Source organism: Dermacentor silvarum, chromosome 2, assembly GCF_013339745.2.
Source record: "Dermacentor silvarum isolate Dsil-2018 chromosome 2, BIME_Dsil_1.4, whole genome shotgun sequence".
Lineage (NCBI taxonomy): Eukaryota > Metazoa > Arthropoda > Arachnida > Ixodida > Ixodidae > Dermacentor > Dermacentor silvarum.
The window spans coordinates 127,258,298-127,279,431 of record NC_051155.1 but is presented as its reverse complement, the minus strand read 5'-3'; the positions used below and the strand labels follow the sequence as shown (position 1 = coordinate 127,279,431).

The 21,134-nt window shown below is 49.9% G+C and overlaps 1 protein-coding gene across 1 annotated transcript in view; it reads right to left on the bottom strand.

The window, feature by feature from the left end:
• Positions 1-6,804, bottom strand: part of LOC119441747 (dedicator of cytokinesis protein 9) — a 122,898-nt gene extending 116,094 nt beyond the window's left edge. Inside the window, exon 1 of the mRNA XM_037706355.2 lies at positions 6,406-6,804. Within this exon, the coding sequence (XP_037562283.1) occupies positions 6,406-6,606 (201 nt within the window). The 5' untranslated portion in view covers positions 6,607-6,804. The remainder of the gene's footprint in view (positions 1-6,405) is intronic.
• Between the last annotated feature and the right edge of the window lie 14,330 nt (positions 6,805-21,134).

Genomic DNA, 21,134 nt, shown 5'->3' with positions numbered 1-21,134 from the left:
CAGAAATCTGCTTTTGAGTGTCCATATAATTGCTATCGCAATAAAAAAAAAGTTGTCGCAGTTTCACCTGAAAGGTGAAGCATCAGTTGCGATAGCAAATTTGTAGAGAGATATACGGAGTAATGATATTAGCTTTATCAGCTGTATAAACTTGGACATGCAGCAGCACCGGCAACGCGCCCAACTGTTGTCGACGCCGTCGGCATTTTGCCCGCGTTCGCTCAAAATGCGTGCGGCGTTGGTGACTGTTGCCGGAGCTTCTGATATAAATAGGCACTTGGTGCCGCAGCTAAACGTCGCCTCCCTTCCCTCCCCCTTCCCCCCCTCCCCCACGGCCTCTCGCGCATCGGAAGAAGGCGCGTTTGCTCTACATATATGGTGATTGTAAAGGAGGAAAGAGACGCCTACTTCTGCAGCCCTTAAGGAAGCACGGCGCAGAACGCGCGTTTGTTCTCCGCCGTGCGTTCACTCCCCGTGAAAGAGCGCGTCCCTCGCGCCCTTTCACTCGCACATACAGCGTTCGGCGGCGCGCGGCCACGATTTCATCTCCATTGACGTCATACGGAACCTCACGGCGACGGCGACGGCGACGGCGACGGCGACGGCGACGCCGACGGCGACGGCGACGCCGACGGCAGAAATCTGCTTTTGAGTGTCCATATAATTGCTATCGCAATAAAAAAAGAAAACAGGCTTTCATGCAGATTTATGACGGCTACACCAATCACCAACGCTCCTGCCGAGATGCTGCGTCCGCGCACTCAGGAGCAATAGTCACGCGTCCCCAGACGACTTTAATAACATAGCGCAACACTTGATGGAGTTTCACGTTCAAGAGTCACAGCATGATAACGAAGGTCGCGGTATAGTAGGTGGCCGCGGATTGATCTTGACCCCCTATATTTTCTCTAACGTGCGTTAAGACCGCTGTAAACGAGCTCTCTCTTCTTTTCATTTTTTTTTTTCGTTTTTCTTTATTCATTGTCCTCCCGTCGGAAGCGGCCGCGCCGGCAGGGAATCGATCCTGCGACTTCGTGCTCAGTGCCAGAGAGCCGGTGGATCACCGTGCCGGTTCCGAAAGTTAGAACCCTTATGCCCCACTTTCTCATGGATCAATTGGCGTGCTTAACCGAGGCAAAAGGAGAACGGCTCGAAGTAACTGCTACCTATTTTGTTCTAATCTACAGTGCAACGCTAACACTAGCAATTTCCATCATTTTGGATAATTGTATGACAAACTTCGAAAACAAAAAAGGAAATAAAGAAAGATTAAGAGCGCATTAACATGGTGGCCCTCCCTCCAAGGCGTTCAAACGAATGCATTCACGTACAAAGTATACAAACAAGATGGATATCTCGGAGGTGACAAAAGGTAGTTCGCCGTCAATTAATCGACCGAACTGTCGACAGTCACCATTACTTTATAAAATATCTGCGATAAACTGGAAATCTACGAAATCTAATAAACTGCGAAACGTTCTTAGCGTAACTCATTTATAAACACAGCTGTCCGTTGGTGAAATAAGCGCGTTCTTCTGCCTTCTTAACACGCCGTGCGCTGTTTTCCAGTACACGCTCAAGAGAATACCTCCCTCCAACTAGCCAGACTCGAAAGCGCTGTCATCCAGCCGACGATCTCCGCACATTCCGAACCCAAGGGAACCATACACGTCAACGCCGCACCGGAGCGCAAGGAAATGTGTGGCATTCAAATAAACATTTAAAAACCACACTCCCTATCAAACCGCGCGGGCAGCTTATGACGTCAGAGCGTTCCCCACGTGACGTAACGAAACAACGACCTGACAATGTCCCCTTGACGAACCATCGCTTCGTGGAACGGAAACTTTGACAGCACCGCATAGCTCCCGTTGCATTACTGGACGGCTGCGAGCTGCTCGAAATGCATTTTCGTTTCTTCCCTCGCTTCCTTGCTCACACATCTCCTAGCGGCATGTTCACGCATGCCTGCACCCCTACAGCGTCAACTGACGCACGGCACGCCGCGGCGACAGGCGACGTTCGAGCGTGAAAAATGCGTACACACGAATAGCCGCCGTTGCATGCAACACCGACGTGAATCCCGTTCCACCCTGACCCGAAAAACGGCTTCGATAGACGAGCGTGTGTGTGTGTGTGTGTGTGTAAATATAATGCACACTCAGTTGGAAAGGGCAAAATGAAAGAGTCACGACGACTATGCGCGGGAGTGATCGAACAGGCCTCAAGAGGAAAAAAAAAAAACGAAGGTCAACGCGCACCGTTGGAGAGAGACCAGCCCCCCTGTATAGTTTCCTATTACTCCAGCGGTGCTGCCGGCTTTCCTGCTCTGCAAGAAGCGTGAACGGGAACGCCCAAAGCAAGTCGCGCGTGCGGCAGCGGCTGTGCTGCCGGACGAGGAAGGTGTTTCAAACGCACGCGGAATTCTGAGCTCGATCGATCGGTTGTCTACACGGCGCATGCAGCACCACGGAAATGCATTCGCCACTGCAGGCAGTACAGTTCATGGATTGGCGATTCGTGCGTCTATATACTGCTATATATATGCTAGAGAGCAGATTGGAGGACAATACGCGGCGCGTTGTAGACAAAGACGAAACGAGAAGAAAGCCCTATTATTTCTAACCTGCCTATATAACGCATCCCCCTGCAAATATAAACCGTACAAGACGTTGGCTGACTCGTTGTTTTACTTCGGAGAAAACGCGTGACCCGAAAAAGAAGGCGATGAGGGACGATGATGAGTAGATGAGAACTTGTGAAGCGCACACAGCTAGAGCTCCCAATATGTATAACTATAGACCTCATTTACACACAATATGGTCAGCCGTGAATCATAGAAAACTCGTGCACATTCTCGAGCCGTCTGTGCAAAAATACGACTTCGCTCGCGAAGCGAATTAGTTTCGGCACCGCGCTGCAAGCGAAAAGGTAAATGGTTGGAGCATCCTTAGCGCAAACATGTCAAGACTGTTTCTGTGCCTGAGAAAGAGCACTTTACTGAAGAATTATTGTCGTTGAACTTAACGAGCCATCCACTGCGGTCACTCACGTCACTACACCGAATGGATGCACGTGCACGACGTCGAAATCAAGAACAGCGCGAATGCACTGACAGCAGTACCCAGCACAACATGACCTCGAGAGATTGTCGGCGCTGCTATACTCCAGTCCTTCGCAGGCAATTTGAATCGCAAATGAATGACGCGGTTGCTTCAGTCACGACTCTACAACTAAGTAATCTCTTCATGTGAAAGAAACACTGCAAGTTCCTATATATAAAGGTAACCTAGCTAACGAACCAGATTAATTCAATGTCACTCCATTTAATCAAATACTAAAAGTCCACGCATCAGTCATCCGGTCTTACGCGTGCCTGCATGCGTAATGCTCCAGAGAATTGGGGAACTCCTGCGCGCATGCTCAGGCCGCCGTGCGCCAGACAGTGACCAATCACATTTTTGCGTATAGCGTCAACATGTCGCCTGCCGCCTGCGCACTACGAAGCCGGCAGTTGGGACCTACAGCAAGGGCAGTAACGTACAGCAACAGTAGAGGCGTAACGCTGTGCTTAAGCTCACTAAGATTGTAGCACAGCGTTACAGAGTGACGATACACAGTGGTAACATGTGGTGCAGGTGGCAATGACGTCAGAACTTTGCCCCCTCGCGTCAGTTCGAGCTTATCTTGCATGTTTGCTCCCTATTTGACCCCGATCGATACACCGTGGAAAAAAAAAAAAAAACAAGTCAAGCGAAAGAATGACGATGACACTTGAAATATAACCACCGATTTATTTATGATACCCTAATCCCTAACTTCTAGCACTAGCCATAACCAGATCGCTATAGTCAGTCAACGGTGTATGCATGTACAGTTCTCTCCCAAATGTTTGATAGTTGCGCGAGCAGCGCCGGTATTTGCCTACTTCACTTAGTCCCTTGTCTGTTGGCGCTTTGGTCTCAAGATGAATGCACACCAACTAATCCAGATTTCGGTTCTTTTACAGTATATCTGTAATGTTGTCACGCGCTGCAAGTCAGTGATTCACGAACTAACTTGTCCGACTGTCTATCCTTGCGTGTTCCTCTGATACACATTGAACGTACACGTGGCGCTTTAGACGAGCTGCGACTGGACAGCGTCTTCGAGCGTGCGGGTTACCTTGAAGCACGGTCAAGCGCGCACGTCACGAGTATAACCAGCTCGACGCGCCGCACGCTCGAATTTGTCCCGCAGCGCGAAGAGCTGCAGCGGCGCTCTGAACATCGGCACACCACCGCCTACATGCCGTATACGCGACCGTCAATGCCGACGTATCACCCTCGACAAAAGCACGCGTTGGAGGACGAAGGATTGCAACCGTCTCGCCCCATTATTAATATTTTTCTTTTCGACAACGAGGACCGACCCACCCGACCCGCAGGGCGAAGCCGGCAGGATTCAATTCGAGGTATTCAGGCCAAGATCCCTGCTGGGCGCGCGCTTGTGAAACACGCCGGAGGGACAGCGCAGTTCCGTTCGTTCGCCCCGAGAAGCTCGACGTTAGCAGGCCATTCAGCTCCCGGCAAAATGGCACATTTTGTTTGGTGGCACGTACGAAGACGCCTCGGACAACGCAGCTCGAATGAGCCGGTAACGTTATCTCCATCCCTGCCGTGCGAGCGAGCGAGCGAGCGAGCGCACGCATACATCCGAAAACTACGTTATCGGGTTGCCCTTTGCAGGCGGTGTAACATGGGTTCTCTATACAGGAGCGCGAACGTGCACCGTTCGAGGTCAATGTATGCGGAAACGAGATCCGAAGCAGCTACTGTTATCCTATCGGGTGTGTGGAGCACGACCTATACACACAGAAGGGAGGATCTCTTAAGCTAGCGATTGTGTGAGGAGATACGACAAAATCGGCGCGGCCGTTTTTTGCACGGGCGTGCATGCAGTGTAGTTCAGTGCGATGAACAGGAAAAAGCAATATACGCTACGGTGCAAAACAAAGCGCCGAGCGGTATCGTGTAGAAAGCTGGTCCACGGTTTCAAGGTCAAAATCGTTCGGGACAACAGTAAGCGGGGGATTAAATGCACGGGTGTGCAGAACCGCTATATAGACTCAACATAAAGTGAACGTTTAGTACATACACGCAGCTCAGGTTACTGTGTATATGAGACGCATGCCCGACTATACACACGGCGACGTGACTGGGTGTAGTCGCTGTTAAACAAACAGCGGAGAGCGCAAGCGATAATCTATTGTATACGTCCGCGTAAAAAAGGAAACGAGGTGTAAACGCTCTGAGCATAGCAACTATATGGCCGAAAGAGAAGTGATGGAACAAGTGTTATCGCCAGTGGGGTCGAACAACTCGATCGCTAAAGCTCATGCCACTGCGGTGCGAACAAGGAGACATACTATATATGGAATCACACGAATGACGTTCGCTTCGGCTTACTGTGACAACGGCTGGCTTCAAGCACACGCAGTATGCGCTATACCCATTCATCGAATTCGTTTCTATGTAGCCTTTTCCGAGGCCTCTCTGAAGTGCAGACTGCACGCTTTAACGCCCAAGCTGCGTCAACTAAACGAAAATATCACAGGACGTCTCTATTGCGTCATGAAGCGTGTATAAATTAAGAGTTGAAAAGGCAAGGTCCTCCTGTCATGCTTATGATGCGCGTCACCACCTCGACTCAATTCGGTCACTCGCTTCTATGTCATAAGGTGATGGCTTACAGGAATGCCACACGCGCAGCTGGGCTATACAGGGTGTGCAATAACTGCAGCAGCTCCTACAGCGCAAGTAACAGTACTCGTGTCAACTTTTCGTATATCCGAAATATCTGCTAGCAACTAGGATTTGGTGGAAAAAGTACTCTCTTTTTTTTTTTTTTTTTTGTGCGGCGAACAAATCCCAGTTCGACCGTTCTTACGCAGTTGTATCTGGATGCACAAGTCGGTGCGAATAAATCTCATTTCACCCGGAAACGAAGCCACCCTGGCCATCAAACACCATCCCCACCATCGCTAAAGAACAAGCACACACATGTATACCAGACACGCCCGGCCTAGACGCCAAGGCCGAGCGGCCCGAGCTGTTCTACGCCAACCAACCGCGCACCTGACAGGTGACCGTGTGTCGGCGCGTGATGGACGACTGAGGCGGCGGCACCCGTTTGCAATCACGCCGCCAGGCAAGGCTGTACCCGCGCGCCCGCGTTGAAAGCGACCACGCCGCTATACTACCGGCCCAGAGCAAGAGTTCTGTACATACACGTTACAACAAGCCGTCGAATGTACGCACACGACAACGAAGCGAGGCGGGTCGCACATACGAGAAAGGAAAAACAGAACAGGGCGCGCTCGCTCGCGGAAGAGAAGAGCCTGCTGGTCGTCGACGTCACTCTCACCGTGGTGAGGAAAGGGAAGCTCTTCCTTCCGGCCTCGTGGCAAGTGTCACCCGCGTGCCACGAGAAGCAGCGTCCCGACAGCTTGTAATCCCAGAGACACGAGTACTTGAGCAGCACCACGGGGGACGACGACGACGAGCACTCCGAAGCGGCAGCAGTCACGTCATCGTCGACGACGTTCGCGCACATTTCGACCGGCATGTTGCTACAGCACTGACGGGGACGACAAAAAACCGGGAACTCACGCGCCGAACCAACACACCGCCGCCACCGAAAACGAAGGGACCGTTACGACGAGCGCGCCGCGTCTGCGTCGGGCCCGCTCAATGCGCGCGACGCGTGAAGAGCGCCGGTTGCACAGCGCAGTTCAAAACTCACGGCGCGCTATACCCATGCCCGTAACGCCATCCCTCGCTAGTGGAACGGACACCGACAAACAACGGCGGTCGGGTGCTCGCTCGCTCGCCCACTACGCAAGATCCGTCTCTATTCCAAGCAATGGGGGAGGCTAGCTCGCATAAGACGATGATGATGACGACGACGATGAAGAAGAAGACGAGGAGAAGGAAAGGCCGACGGCGGTCGTCCTGGGGGAGGACCGAACGGCCGCAGCCCGGCAAATAATAATACTCGCGAAAAGCGAGCAAAAGCGCAAAAGAAGCGAACACGGCGGAAGTTTGCAGCAAACAGTCCCCCGAGGCCGCCGGCCTCCCCGAGTTATAAGTGGGGAGGGAACGGGGTGTAGGGGGAGGGGGGGGGGGGGAGGAATGCCCACTTGAGGCAAGCCGCGCTCTGTGGGTATAGGCACACTTGCCGACCAAAGAGAGCACGGGGTGTGCTGGCCCCCGAAGAGCGGCATCAAGCTCACGCGGCCCCTAGCCTCCTCTGGAGCTCGAACTTTTGTGTATACGCGCAATGATCTTGGTTCTCTTTTTAGCCCTCCGTGAGAGGACGAGACGCGCGTTCTTGAGCGCACCCTTCAGCGCGCGGGGGGAGGGGGGGGGGGGGGGGGGCTCCGTTAGTTAAAGTTGGTTTGAAGACTGCCGCTTCTGCCAGGCAGGCAAATAAAGCAATAGGAGATCCTGGCTGGCGAAGAAAAAAAAAAAGACAACATAGAAAGGACGTGTGGACGCTGCGCAGACGTTGGCGCAAGCTAAGCATAAACTCTAAAAATTAAAAAAGTATACACACAAACAGGCCTAGCGAAGAGAAACAAACGGAAGCGGAGAGGGGACAGTGGGTTTTTTTCCACGTAAGTAAACAACGCGCGATCGAAGACAGGAAACAGTGAGAAAAACAGTCAATGGACCTTAAAGTGCATATACGAGTATAACGAGAGGCCCGCAAAATAAATACCGCCTTCATTTTGCCTAACAGATACTCCTGCATCATCCACGGGTAGATCGCGCGGCACCCGGAGTCCATCTACGCGGACATGAAATATTTATGACAATGAACGGACGTCGCGTAGCAGAGTACACCGCTAAGAGCGTCTCTCCTTTAACTGTGGACAAGACACACACGCAATGAAGCCCTTTATTCTTCCATATTCTTGTTCTACATCGTCAAAGAGTCATCAAAACGTTCCGATGCGTGGTATATTCAACGTCGTTTTAATCATCGGGTCAACTGGAGCAATTGCGGGTATGTGATAACGGTGGTCGTTATTCCTCTTTTGTGTTCCAGCGAAATCCAAATTTTGCCATTACTCGTCGTACGAGCAACACCGGCACCGGCCGGGCTCTCAGCCTTGCGCTGCCTCCCCACCATAATAAGAAACGGTACTTTAAACGTCAACGCCAAAGGCAACAGACCACGCAGCCGAAGACACGGCACGTCAGACCTACATCATAGAGAATAGACTTAGCATATACAGTAACTCTAATAGAGAAGTGTGCTGCCCACCTCTATATGGTTTTTTTTTCCTGAGTACTGCCCAATTGCACGGACTACCATACATGCCATATCATATCAGCCGGCAAGCCGGCTCCAAATGCGGGCGACAGCTCTTCAAGTTTTGTTTTAGAATGGAGATGATTTCGTGATGCTGCATCCCGAATGATCACCTCCATTTGCAATTGTAAATCTGGAACGACTGGTAACCGACTGAAGAGAAAAGAAAAGGTGATTCTACCGCGTCGTCGACTAATGGCAACAACGACCTCCTCGAGATGGCCGCGAAGCTTGCCGAAAAGCTTGCCGCTCCGATATGCCTTGACGCAGAATTAAGCCCCCGTCGACGCTGCGAACCTACTTTGGAAGTGCCCTTGAAAACTCCCTCGACCGCGCACATCTCGGCCAATGGTCTGGACGGCCTCCGAGCATGGGTGCATACGGACCTCACCGTAACACACTCCTCTCTTGCGTCACAGAGTCCGGCCTGCAGTGTATGTTGTAGGAGATGGAGCCGAATAGAGGCCCATGAGGCCATCTTTCAATAATGGCGTTTATATTGCCACCTATACTTCCGAGAGCTGTACTCAGTTTCACAAAACCCCGCTAATGGCATGTTAAGCTACAGGGCGGGTATTTTGTAGCGATGCGTTATGCTTTATTCTAGACTAGTCTTCCACCGCTCACGGCCGGCTGATCCCGTTGATAACGAGAGCGGACCGTCGCTCTGACCACTGACCAAGCGCGAAAAGCGCGAAAAGGCATTAGCATCGTAAAGGCATCGCTACAAAATACCGGCCCAGCTGACGTCACTCAGTCGAATGCAGCCGTCCCACCGTGGACCCTCGATCTCCTCCGCGTCCGAGTGGATCACATGCTCAGTCTCGGGGCACCGGAGTAATACGCCCTCGAACATTTCCCACTCCTGCGTCAAATTATTGTGAAACGGAGGGACAGAGGGTTCGTGGCACCCCGCTGAGAACCGCGCCAACGACCCCGTGAAGCAGCGCATACATCGTTCCTCCTGAGGTGGGTCCCTCACCTCAAGGCCATGCCTCACGTTTCCGTCAACATCATTGGATGTATACACACCTCCTCCACTATGCAGCGGCCGCGAGGGATGCGTTTGTTGCTCCTTCGACGACCCCCCCAGCGGGTTGCAGCATGCAGGCAACCCCGTGTACGCGAACCCGTTCCCGAAACGGCTGGATTCGCGTGTTTACAAGCACCGTGCTTGATGCGTGGGTTGCTACGTGCCCTTTGCAGGGCGGATAAAAGAAGAAGAGATACAAGGCGGAGACGAAGCGGCCGCCTGCTCAAAGTATGTAGAGACAATGGAAATGGAGATTATATAATCAGGCTTTGCCGCACAGGAACGCACAATGAACATAACAGGCTCCGGAGGTAATCGCAAAGGGGCAGAAGAAGTCAAAACTGGCCATAGTCGATGATGTATAGGAATACGATAGTGTAGCGGAAGCATTCTTATTCTTTCTGGGGTTTTACGTGCCAAAACCAGTTCTGATTACGAGGCACGCCGTAGTGGAGGGCTCCGGATTAATTTTGACCACCTGGGGTTCTTTAACGTGCACTACACAACGCAAGCACACGGACGTTTTTGCATTTCGCCTCCATCGAAATGCGGCCGCCGCGGCAGGGATTCGATCCCGCGACCTCGTTCCCAGCAGCGCAACGCAACGCCTTAGCTGACTGAGCCCCGCGGCGGATGTGTAGCGGAAGCAAGACGAGCCCACGAGAAGAGAACATGAACACAGGAACACGGCGCTGTATACACTCTGTACAGGGTGTCCCAACTATCATGCACCGAGATTTAAAAATATGCAAATGCCACGTATATAGCTCGACAGAAGCAAGGTAATGTTGTTTGCCGTCGCTTGGAGATACTCAGATTGTTATTTTGTATTTATCCTAATTACATAATAATTCTTAATTAATGAACTTCTCAAATATTATAACTAGATTAAACGCGTCAATGAGAAAATTGTACAGCAACATCAGAAACTCCCGATACAGCTTTCTGTTGCTCAATACGTGCGACATAAAAGTCGTTTTTTTCCGAGCGTGAAAGAAGCCCGCGAATACACGCAAAATTGCCGTGCGACTGGCCACTCAAGGTGTTCAGGAGCAACATAACCATGGCAGCATGTCCGTGGTGCCATTTGATTCCCGCACAACGAGCCATAAAAATCCTCGCATTTGCGGTTTATCGCATTTGCGGTTTAGCGCAAGTCTTCTTGCAGGAGATCCCGGTGTGGAACTCCGCGACACTGAACAGGCGCGAACTTGCTTCACGCAATGTGCGAGGGCGACTCGAACGCAGCTGACCCAAAATAATAATAATAATAATAATAATAATAATAATAATAATAATAATAATAATAATAATAATAATAATAATAAATAAACTGCTTGCTCGAGCTTCCACTGCTGGGGCGGATAGAAAACGTCATTCTGGCCGTCTATATACGCGGCCACCGGTATCGTACAATGCAGTGTACGATTCCACCTGCAACCTTTCCCTCCGGTGAAGGAAACACCAGCTGCCCGAACATCTCTGCCCATGTCCTTCGTATACGTAGTCGCTGCTCGCACTGCAAGACGAACTAGATAGAGGTGGACAGCGAAGTCGAGCTCCGGAACCGTATAGTTATTTGCCAAGCATCGTCGAGAGCCTCCGTTGCTGTCTGTAGCAAAAACAAAAACACCCATGACAATATATAGAAGGGTGGCGAAGCGAGCAACGTGGGAATGATCCATTGTAAGCAACGTGCTAACAGACGAGGGCGACGAAGAAAAAAAGAACGAAGGAACACAGGACTGCGCTCGTCCTGTGTTCTCCCTTCTTAGTCCTTGTCTGCATGCGCGCTGCTTAGAATATGGGCCGGACAGAACGTAATGTCGTGTGACGGACATAGTAGCCCCCCTTTATAGGAGAGGCGATCTACTTCCGAGGGCCAGGGCACTCAAAAAATCGATGTTAACGCCGAAAAAAAAAAAAGATTCAAAAAATAATTCGCGCGGCCTCCCAAAGATGAGTTTCCGACCACTTTAGTCCAACATCTCAAAAGGAGAGGAGGAAGCTTGTTTGCCCTCCTGGATTGAAATGTACGCTTAAGTTACCGCGAGGTGAACGACCCCAGTACCCTTTTGGTTGGTATAGAGGCAAAAACAACGCGCGAACGCCAACGACATACCGAAGATAACAAGCCAATGAGAAGGACACCGCCTTGACTTGCAAAGTGCCACGTCACAAGAAGTGATCTTTTATCTTTCTCGTCAGGGCTGTCGATGGGGATCACGGAGACCTTTCGTGTTGTGTTTCCGGCAGGACGTCTGAGCACTGACGTTCTCGTCTATGTTTACCGCGCGAAGAAATCGATTTGGCAAGGGGTTGGCATCGATCCGCAGCTTGGCCGTATGCGCTGAACGAAAGAGACTGGAATGGACGGGCAGAGTTGCTTATTAGATGAAAGAAGGAATAGCAACCAGACCTGTCTATGTAGAGGGCGCGAACCATGAGGACAAGGCTTCGAATCGCCAATGAAATTAACTTTCGCACTCTATCTGTCTAGGCGTTTAGCTTCGTATTCACCAGCCCTCATTTTACCTATCTGGCACATTTATTCCAGATTCAAGTATGACACAGGAGATGAAGTCACATGCAGTCCCAGTCGCCTTACGCGCCGACCGCAGCGACTTGTAAATTGCCACTTCCTTGAATACAGAAAAATTTCGATATGACAACCCCACAATGTTAACAACTCGCCAAGGATGCTATTGTGAAAGCACTGGTCAACATGAACAAGCACCATCTGACGCAAGCAGCGTCAGATGGTGCTTGCAGCGGGTTTCCGCTGAACTGTTACGTCAAGCATACAGCCGTTACCGAAGCCGAATTCATTTAATTATTGAGACTGCGAAGATGGTTTCCCTGGAAAGCCTTAGGAAACAGCGTATATATATACACTACAAAAGATTTGAAAATAATATATATCGTCCTGTCTGAAATATCCTTGCTATACATGAAGTTGCCATTATGTCGTAATACTACGCACACCCGATATACATGTAAAAAAGAAAAGGGGTAATGAAAACTAAAGTGCTGCGAAAGCAAGGTTTCCTTTCGATCTCGTGCAAGGTTAGCTTGCTGCTCTTCGACGAGGACGCTTCCACAAGGCTGCATTCTTATAACTTCGTTGAGTACTCGATCCACACTTCCGGGACAAAACGTTCTCGGACAAAAGTACAACGACGCGTGTTTGACGGCTACAAGTAACGCATAGAAAAGGGGGTAGGCATTTACGTTTTCCACGTGCAGTTGGTTGCAACGCCGACGCTCTGCCGCATCTTCATAGGTATAACAAAGACCTCGCGTCGCACTTTAAGGGACGCAGAGTCAGTTTAGAATCGTTAAATCTTCTTTAATAACCCTGATTTCGTTTACTGACTAATCAAGCCTTAATTGATTACTAGCGGAGAAGATAAAGGTTAAAAGTCGACCTTCGATTTTTACGCAGTACAGCAGCGCAGTTAAGTCAGTGTGACGTCACCGCTTTCAATATTTCTCGTTTATTTGGCCAGTTTGTGCGCAGAGAAAGTACCCCAAGAAATCGCTTTGCTGATTCTTTGGTAGATGCTATCGATTCACTCGTTTCTTTCATCGATAGACTGTTAATTAGTCTCCCGAACAGACGTTGTTTAAATGCACGACGTCACGGGCAGCTATGGTGCCTGAACTTCAAGGGGACGTTGCCGCCAAACTTTCGTTGTTTCTCCTAAACTTGTTTACGAGCTCCCCGCGCGCGTGGTAATTAGACTGAAGAATTTAGTGTCAAAAAATGTAACGTGAGAATATAGCTTAACATAGTATTCCTCTTCAGCATCCCTTTACTTCAATAACGCCACGTAAGTATTACGCACAGCCTGGAGGTATCATTGCAGTGAGAAGCAATGACTGAATGCATATAGTATATGTATAGTAATGTATACATTTCATATAAAAATTGGCCTGTCCATTATCTCTACATTCCATAGTTTATAAAGTTCTAAGTCTTCGTCTAAACGTACCCGGTGTAGAGTTCACTGTTCATACAGCATAGCCTGAAAAATTTATTGTTGTTGTTGTTGTTCAAGCAGGTACAAGGGAACGACGTGTTGCGCTGCTCTCGCCTTGCAGTCCATCGGTTATTATGGCAAAGTCCAGGGAGCTTTCATCAGAAAGGCCTCTTTCATTTATTCACACGAAATACTTCCTCCTAATTATTTTAGAAAGGACGAATTACAGTCACTGGGAGCAACGTGCCACGGAACTAACTCGCCGGCCAGATGGGGCAAAGCGCCTGACCACAACTTGCGACAGGGAAGAACTCAATTGGAAATCAATTACGGCAGTGGGCGGAGACAGATATAATTGCTCGCCTTAGCCGCCTGCGCTATATGTAGACACTCGTGGTTAGATTCCTTTTTATACCTCCTTTCTCTCTCTCTCTCTGCCTGGCTATAACTTCACTAAATAACGCTCAGTCACGACCGAGAGAGCTCACGCACTACTTCTCCAATAAGCCTGCGCGCAAAGCTGAAGGAAATAAAGATCGTGTGGGAACGACGCGACCAAATTAAAGCTCCAGCGAACGGGAACGCGGTGTCACCGGAACACCCGGAGAGCCGGAATACGCACGCTCGAAGCAACACTGGCACACGCGAGCTGGAAACGGAGCAACAGCCGTCACGAGTCGCTATGTCTTGCTTTTCTTTTTTTTTTTTTTTTTTCGATCGCAGAGGCCTCGCGTCGGTCCAGTTTCTCTTATCGCTCGTTGCCATCAGAGGGAGAGCAAAAGGAGTCCTTCTCGGTTAGGTCACTCCTCTTATCTCGGTGCTTTACGGCGTCTATCGACGCGATGAAGGGGAAGAAAAAAAGTGCAATAGAAGCAGTAGCTTCAAGGTGGCGCCACATAATACTCCGAGAAGTTAAATACAAAAAGAGAACGAAAAAAAAAAAATGAAGCACGGCAAAGAAATATAAAAGGAGATATTGCGCCACGAATTGGTCCACTCCGGGTAGAGGTCGGTCGCTGGTCACCAGCCGCGTGCAAAGCTGCCCATGGCAGAATAAAAAACGAAAAAAAAAAAGCGGGAAAATTTTAAAAATGCTCGGAGCACGGGTTCGCTAAGTCGACGCAACTCGCGGTAGCGCGACAGGAGAGGAGATTGCGAAGGGAGAGGGGTCTTACTCGCTGGTCGCGTGAGCATGCAGAGAAGGAACAGCTAGCGATGTTGACGACAGATGAAGACGCGGAAAAGGGATATGGAAGAAGGGGGGGGGGGGGGGGGGTTGTGAGGAGGGATGCTGCCTGCAGCGGAGGTTGAGAGGACCGGAGGGGCGTCTGCCAAACATCAACTTCCGCCCCGATGTTTCGCCGCACAGCGCTCTGGGCACGCCGCGTAGGCAAGGCAGGCAAAGGAAGGCCGAGAGTAAACAAAAAAACAAAAAAAAGAACAAACGCGGACGACGTTATGGCATCCAGATGTGCAAACCAGCAACGAGTAACATATGAAGGAGAAAAGAGAGAGAGAGAGATACGCCAGAGTATGCAAAACGTGCACGAATATACAGCAGGACATATACTATGAACAAACAAAACGAACAAGGCGCAAAAGAAACAGCTGCTGCATATACGGAACGTTGTCGGCGGCGGTGAGACGATACCCTTGAATAAAAAGCGCTTGCACGCCCTGCCGGAGTGTGCGCGTATTACATATACGCGCGAAGCAGCAAAACAACGTGTATGTAGTACGTACTACGCTCCCAGAGAACGATCACTGCGGCGCGCGCAGAGGCGATGACACAGCGGATTGGCCACGCCCGGCCTAGCCGCCAGCGATGTCTTCAGCGGCGGCCACGACCCGATGAGCGATCGAGTTAAGAACGGCGCCGAAGTCGCTAACAGACGGGGAGCAGGCGCGCCCGACCAGAGGGCCTCTGCGGTTACGCCTTAGCGTTTACGCGGTGCTGCTGTTAAACAGGCGTAGTACTTACATGCTTGTGATGTTCGGCGCACGCTTCGTTTTCTAACACGTGCGCAAGCCAGGCTTTTGTTTCGGTCGCTCAAGTGAAAAATACGGTCTGAAAGAACGGCTTGCGTTGTTGGTTGTTAGTGGGAAGAGCATAACGGGAGACACTCGGCTTCATTCTTAAATCGAATAATGTAGCTTTCTTCGGCTCAATCGGCCGTTTGCGCGGTTGGTCGGTAGTTGGTCGGTAGTTGCATGTCGGTGGTCGGTCGGCCCAGCAAGGAAAACGCTCTCTCTCTGTCGTTCACTGACTCGCTCACTCATTGTTCGGGATATTCACGCTTACACTGACAACAATCGTCGACAGTTTCTGCACAATGTTTTCGTTACGACCGCACGAAGCCAACAGACACAATGAAGCCGGTGAAAGCATATAGCGGAAGTTAATTATATTCACTGAAAAACAGGAATATTAGCGAAAGTGAAAGTGGGCGAGAGGACAATTTGCCGCCGCAGGTGGAAGAAGGAGCATTACGCATGCTTCACAAAATTACGCTGCAACGGCGCGGCCGTCCTCCCGTACACTTACTTTGGATCTTTGCGTACGTGAACTAGATGTATATAGTCCTGGGAGTCTTAGCCAGCGCCCCGAACGGCCACGGTGGCGAATGTAAAACATCCCGCTGTTCCTTAAACGTACCACACGTTATGCCCATCGCCGTGGAGGCTAGATTTAACGCTGCATTATACGTATAGGCAAAAATCAAGAGACCGAAAGAAACAGGCGTACGTAGAAAGGCCGCTCCTGGGCGCTCAACGTGTTCCTTTAGGCGTATACCGCTCGAGTTCCAAAGAAGAACTTAATTGCCTTTCTTTGTGTCCACATAGATGCAACGCTTACTTCATTGGAAATCGAGATGCACAATATCTTTTTAATAAGTTACAGTCGGAAAATGAGCAAGCTCATTACAACGCGATAATTAAGAAATGTCAGCATCGTCATATCAAACTATTGTGTGTCCAGCGCAGTATATATATATATATATATATATATATATATATATACTGCGCATACTCCATATATGCGAATACTCCTCCCAAGCGGTCTCTAATTATGACGCTGACGCGCGTCAGCTCATTTCATATCATATGCCTGCACATATCGCTAATGTCGTCCCACCACTTGATTCGGTGCTGTCACTCCTCCCAAGCGGTCTCTAATTATGACGCTGACGCGCGTCAGCTCATTTCATATCATATACCTGCACATATCGCTAATGTCGTCCCACCACTTGATTCGGTGCTGTCCTCAACTGAGTTTCCTATCCCATGGCACACACATTCTGTTAATCTATAAACGGTCACATGTTATCCGCCCCACGAGAAAACTCCATTTCTTAATGCCAACTAAAATATTGGCTACCCGCGTTTGCACTCTATATACCCACGCCGCTGCAGCTTGCCCTCTCTTATAACGTTACGCCTAACATTTATCGTTCCATCGCTCGTTGCGCGGTCCTTCTCGAGCTTATCTGTTAACCTCCAAGTTTCCAGACCGTATAGGTTTCGAATGAAATGATGCGAAGAAAAAAAAAAGATATACGAGCAAATAAGAAGTGACAATTACACTGGCAATCACCATACCCTGCAACTAAATGTATACAGTAAGGGAGCGTATATAAGCTTTGTCCACACGTCACAAGGCAAGCAAGACATTGCCCCCGCAAAACACTGATCTAATTCTCAGCGAAATAATTAACTCAGTAAACATGGGGTTGTGTCGACATAATGCCGAGCGCATGCGCAAGATTGTGTCTGCACACAGAATGCATTGTGTGTGTGTGTGCACTTTCTGGTATGCTATAGAGAAATTGCGCATACAGTACAGGCTCCTGCAGTATTTCAGTGTTTAAACGTGAAAGCGCGCATATTACGTTATTATTACCGGGTTAACTCTGTAGCGTCCGACGTATCGTTTATGCAACGCCGAGTTTGATGCCTCAGAATTATGGTTTAAGCAAGGGAAACTTAACTCATTGCTTATGGTGGCGTTTTTGATACACTGGAGCGAAGTTTCAGTTGTTAAAAAAAAACAAATGACTACTTAATTACACTACTAATTTGGTATTTTACACGAATAACTTTTTACTAATATAACTTTTCAAATAACTTTTTTTTATCAAATGCATTCTCCGTGGCCAGATATAAAGGTGACAAGTGGTTTGAATTTTCCTCGATCTGGAACTGTGGGCATTATACGGGAGTAAGCGAGAAAAATATCCCTTCACGCCAGCCTCCGCAACATGGAAGTCAAAAAAACTTCGACTTCCTTCGACAATCGAACCCCGAATGGAATGCTCCGGCCGCGGCCGGATATCCCAGGCCAAACCTGCGACTCCACCCGCTTTGCTACACGGGGGGGCCACGCCCACAAAAAAAAAAAAAAAAAAAAAAAACGCGCGCGGTTTGTTTGATCGCGGAGCGAAAATCGAAACACCCTCGAGGACGAGGATCGCGAACACGTACTGACGGGTGGGAAGTGCATGGAAAAGGCTCGCTGGCATCGAAGCTCGTAATCGCGGCACAAAAGCGTCGGCATGTCGGCGTCGTCGAAGAAATGCCAAACATCCATGCGTATCAGATAGCCGCGACGCGTGTTCTTTTGTCGAAATCGACTACCCAATCGCGCGTACGCAGGAAATGACACACCATGGAAGGAGGAGGCTCTCCGGGTGACGCGTCCAACAGGCCGCTCACTCGATCGCTTCGGTTACGGCGGTGACTACTCGATGAGTCACACGAGAACGAGCTTTTTTTTTTTTTTTTTTTTTAACTCCTGGCAAACCTTGCTCCATAGAGCCACGATAATAGGTTATAAGGGTGGTGGCTAATGGGCTGAGATAAGAGCTAACAATCGTGCACTCCAGTTCTGCGTGAAACTGTTGTCGCATATGAAAGGACCCCATCTATAGACGACATCCTATGCGGTTAATTGGTGCCGCCATCTTGGGCGGTAACGCGAGCATTTCCTCAAATACTGTATGTGCGAAGCGACACGACGTTCACCACCACCTGAAACGCTTAAATCATATCGGCCCGATAATTTTCATACATTTTTTTTTATTATTATTCACTCGAGTTGCCAGGCGACATACAAAGGAACTGAAATTTGAAGTCATAAGCACGGATTCCCGTTACGCGAGGACGCTGCAACAGTGACTCGTGAAATGCATTATCCGTGAACTATCGCTTATATGCGTGCGAATGAATCATGGCACTGTGCGTTTCATTATTGCGAACCGTTCGTCCGTGTTTTACAGTCCATCATTTTGACACTCCGGCGTCTCCGTAAAGGAGTCTATATGTAGGAGGAGCCGTCCTCTACACCGCATCCATCAGAGCCACAGTGATGCGTCGGGACGCTAAAACTCACTAATTTAATCGACACTCAATCCCATTCTTTTCGCCCATCGTTACTGGCTCAGACGCCATGCATATATAGTTATCGCCGAGAACAACCGTCCGGCCCGGCAGATGAGAGGAAATGACGATAATCGTGGATAAAAAGTATCACTCGCCTATCGGGCCCCACAGGCGAATGATTTCACAAGAAACGAAGTACGCAACACCCTCGCAATCGTAGTTGTGCTTGAATGTTGCTGCCTATAGCGCCACGTTGCCGCCTTGCGGTCACGTGGCCACCCGTCCCAATAGTTTTTCTGGTAGTATCATACTATACATAAGCAACGATTCCGGACATGTCCCGATGGACAACGTGGCAGAAAAACCCAACCCGACTCCATGTTACGGTGGCTATCTGTAAATAGCCGAGGCAACAAAATTTCGAATCTCGTTTCGAAATATATAGACGTCCTTGCAAAGCTATAGCGAACAATCTATGTTCTACACGTCTGAGAGAAAGAGCGAGAGAGACACATGCTTTAATGTGATGCTGGAGTTGTTAGCCTGGCTATTCGCCTGACATGCTACTCCGGGTGCTGGGTGATGATTATGATATATACAGGGATAAACATTTAACCGTACATACAGTCACACGCACGCACATATTGCACTATTTACAAAGTTTCCTTAAGGCTCGTAGCCCGCAAGAACGTTAGCAGCACTTTGTCTGCATCGCATGATCTGCAATGACATTAAACATTTTCACTGCCTAGGACTTCCTTTTTTAAAGAAATTTCACTTTCGGTGGCTAAGAGACCGCTAAGAAGCCACGCCCACAGTTAGCCAAGTGCCACTTGGTTCGAAATTTTCGAAAGTGATGACGCTTCGCCGAGCGTCATCATACGTTCTACTGACACGCGATGATGTGCTCCATTGTGCTCCATTTGTGCTCCACCAGGGGCGCAATTCCGGACATTGTCAAATTCACAATCTCGTCAGTAGTCCTGATTGGCTCAAAGGACTACTAGAGTCTCTCTGATTGGCTCAAAAAACGTCAACATGGCGTAATTCGAAAACATAACGAATGTCCGGAATTAGTAACCACAGTGCCTCACAGCAGAAAATTTCTGGCACAATTACAACCGTTAGTAAAGCTCCTTCCACCCCGCTAGCATGGCTACACCGTTGAAACCGAAACCACAGACTCTCGATAGTTCCGTAAAAACTTATATCTCAACATTGCGTGCAAAATGGACTCTGTGCTGCCCTACATAATTAGCGAAGGCGCACACTGTGCGTGAAAGAATTTCATTAAAATGTTTTGATGATCACAGAGTCACTAACTTCTCCACATATTGCAATATAGGCGGACGGATGGGGGGGGGGGGGGGGGGCGTTACAAGTGTTACGTACGTGCTTATGCTGGGTAGTACATACACAAACGAGTGTATACGCTTACAGAGAGCACATAAAATGCAGCAACTAAGCGCAATAAGAACGCGTCGCGCGCAACGAAGGATTGAGACTGGCAAAAAAAACAGCGAAAATCAAACAAAACAAAGCGCAAGATAGACACAGCAAAGCAAGGGCAAGATGTAGACAAACGTCGGCATCTCTCACTCGTCGAATTCCTCCGCGTCGTCTCGACCCGTCGGCGCAGTCGCCCTCCGAGAAAGACACAGCCACGGCAAACACCATTGTCTCGATTTCCGCGCACGGCAGAGGCCCCGTTCTCCAGCGCACGCAGCGCACGGGGTCGTAAATCCTGGCGCGACTGACAGGCTCCGTGTGGGGGCAACCAGATCCCCCGAAGGAATGGGAAGCTAACGGTGTGGCCGTTCCCGCGGCGGTTAGACAATCCCACCAGAGGCGCTTCGACGGCGGCACAGATCCACACAAAACTTTTTTTATCGACTACGACACACGGGGCAGCATAAGCCGACGAACACCGGAGTAGTAGTAGTGGCCGCGTCGAGTAACCGCAAGCATCCTCCGCGAGAAAAAAAAAAAAAAAAAACGCACTGCTGCGAGCTAGGAGCCGCTGGCGCCGACGTGCGAATTACGCGCGCTAGCCCGCCGCGCAAGCGGCGCCCGCCGCATCCATCGGAGTCGAGTGGACGGGAGACATGCGATTCGTGAAGAATCGGGTCGGCGACGAGAGTGTACACACAAACAACACAAACACGCGCACGGACACAGTCGTCGGGGTTGCAGCTGGTACGAAAGAGCACAGACGAAGCTTCGGCTGGAGATTTACGGTACGAGAGAACGGATAGCGATGCAGCGCCGGCCGGCCTGCCTGCTCAAGCTGGCAGCCGATCGGAACGGCCTTCGACGACGGGAGTCCGACGACGGGCGTCCGTTTTGTCGCCCGATTGCTGGGAAACAGCCGCCACGCGAGA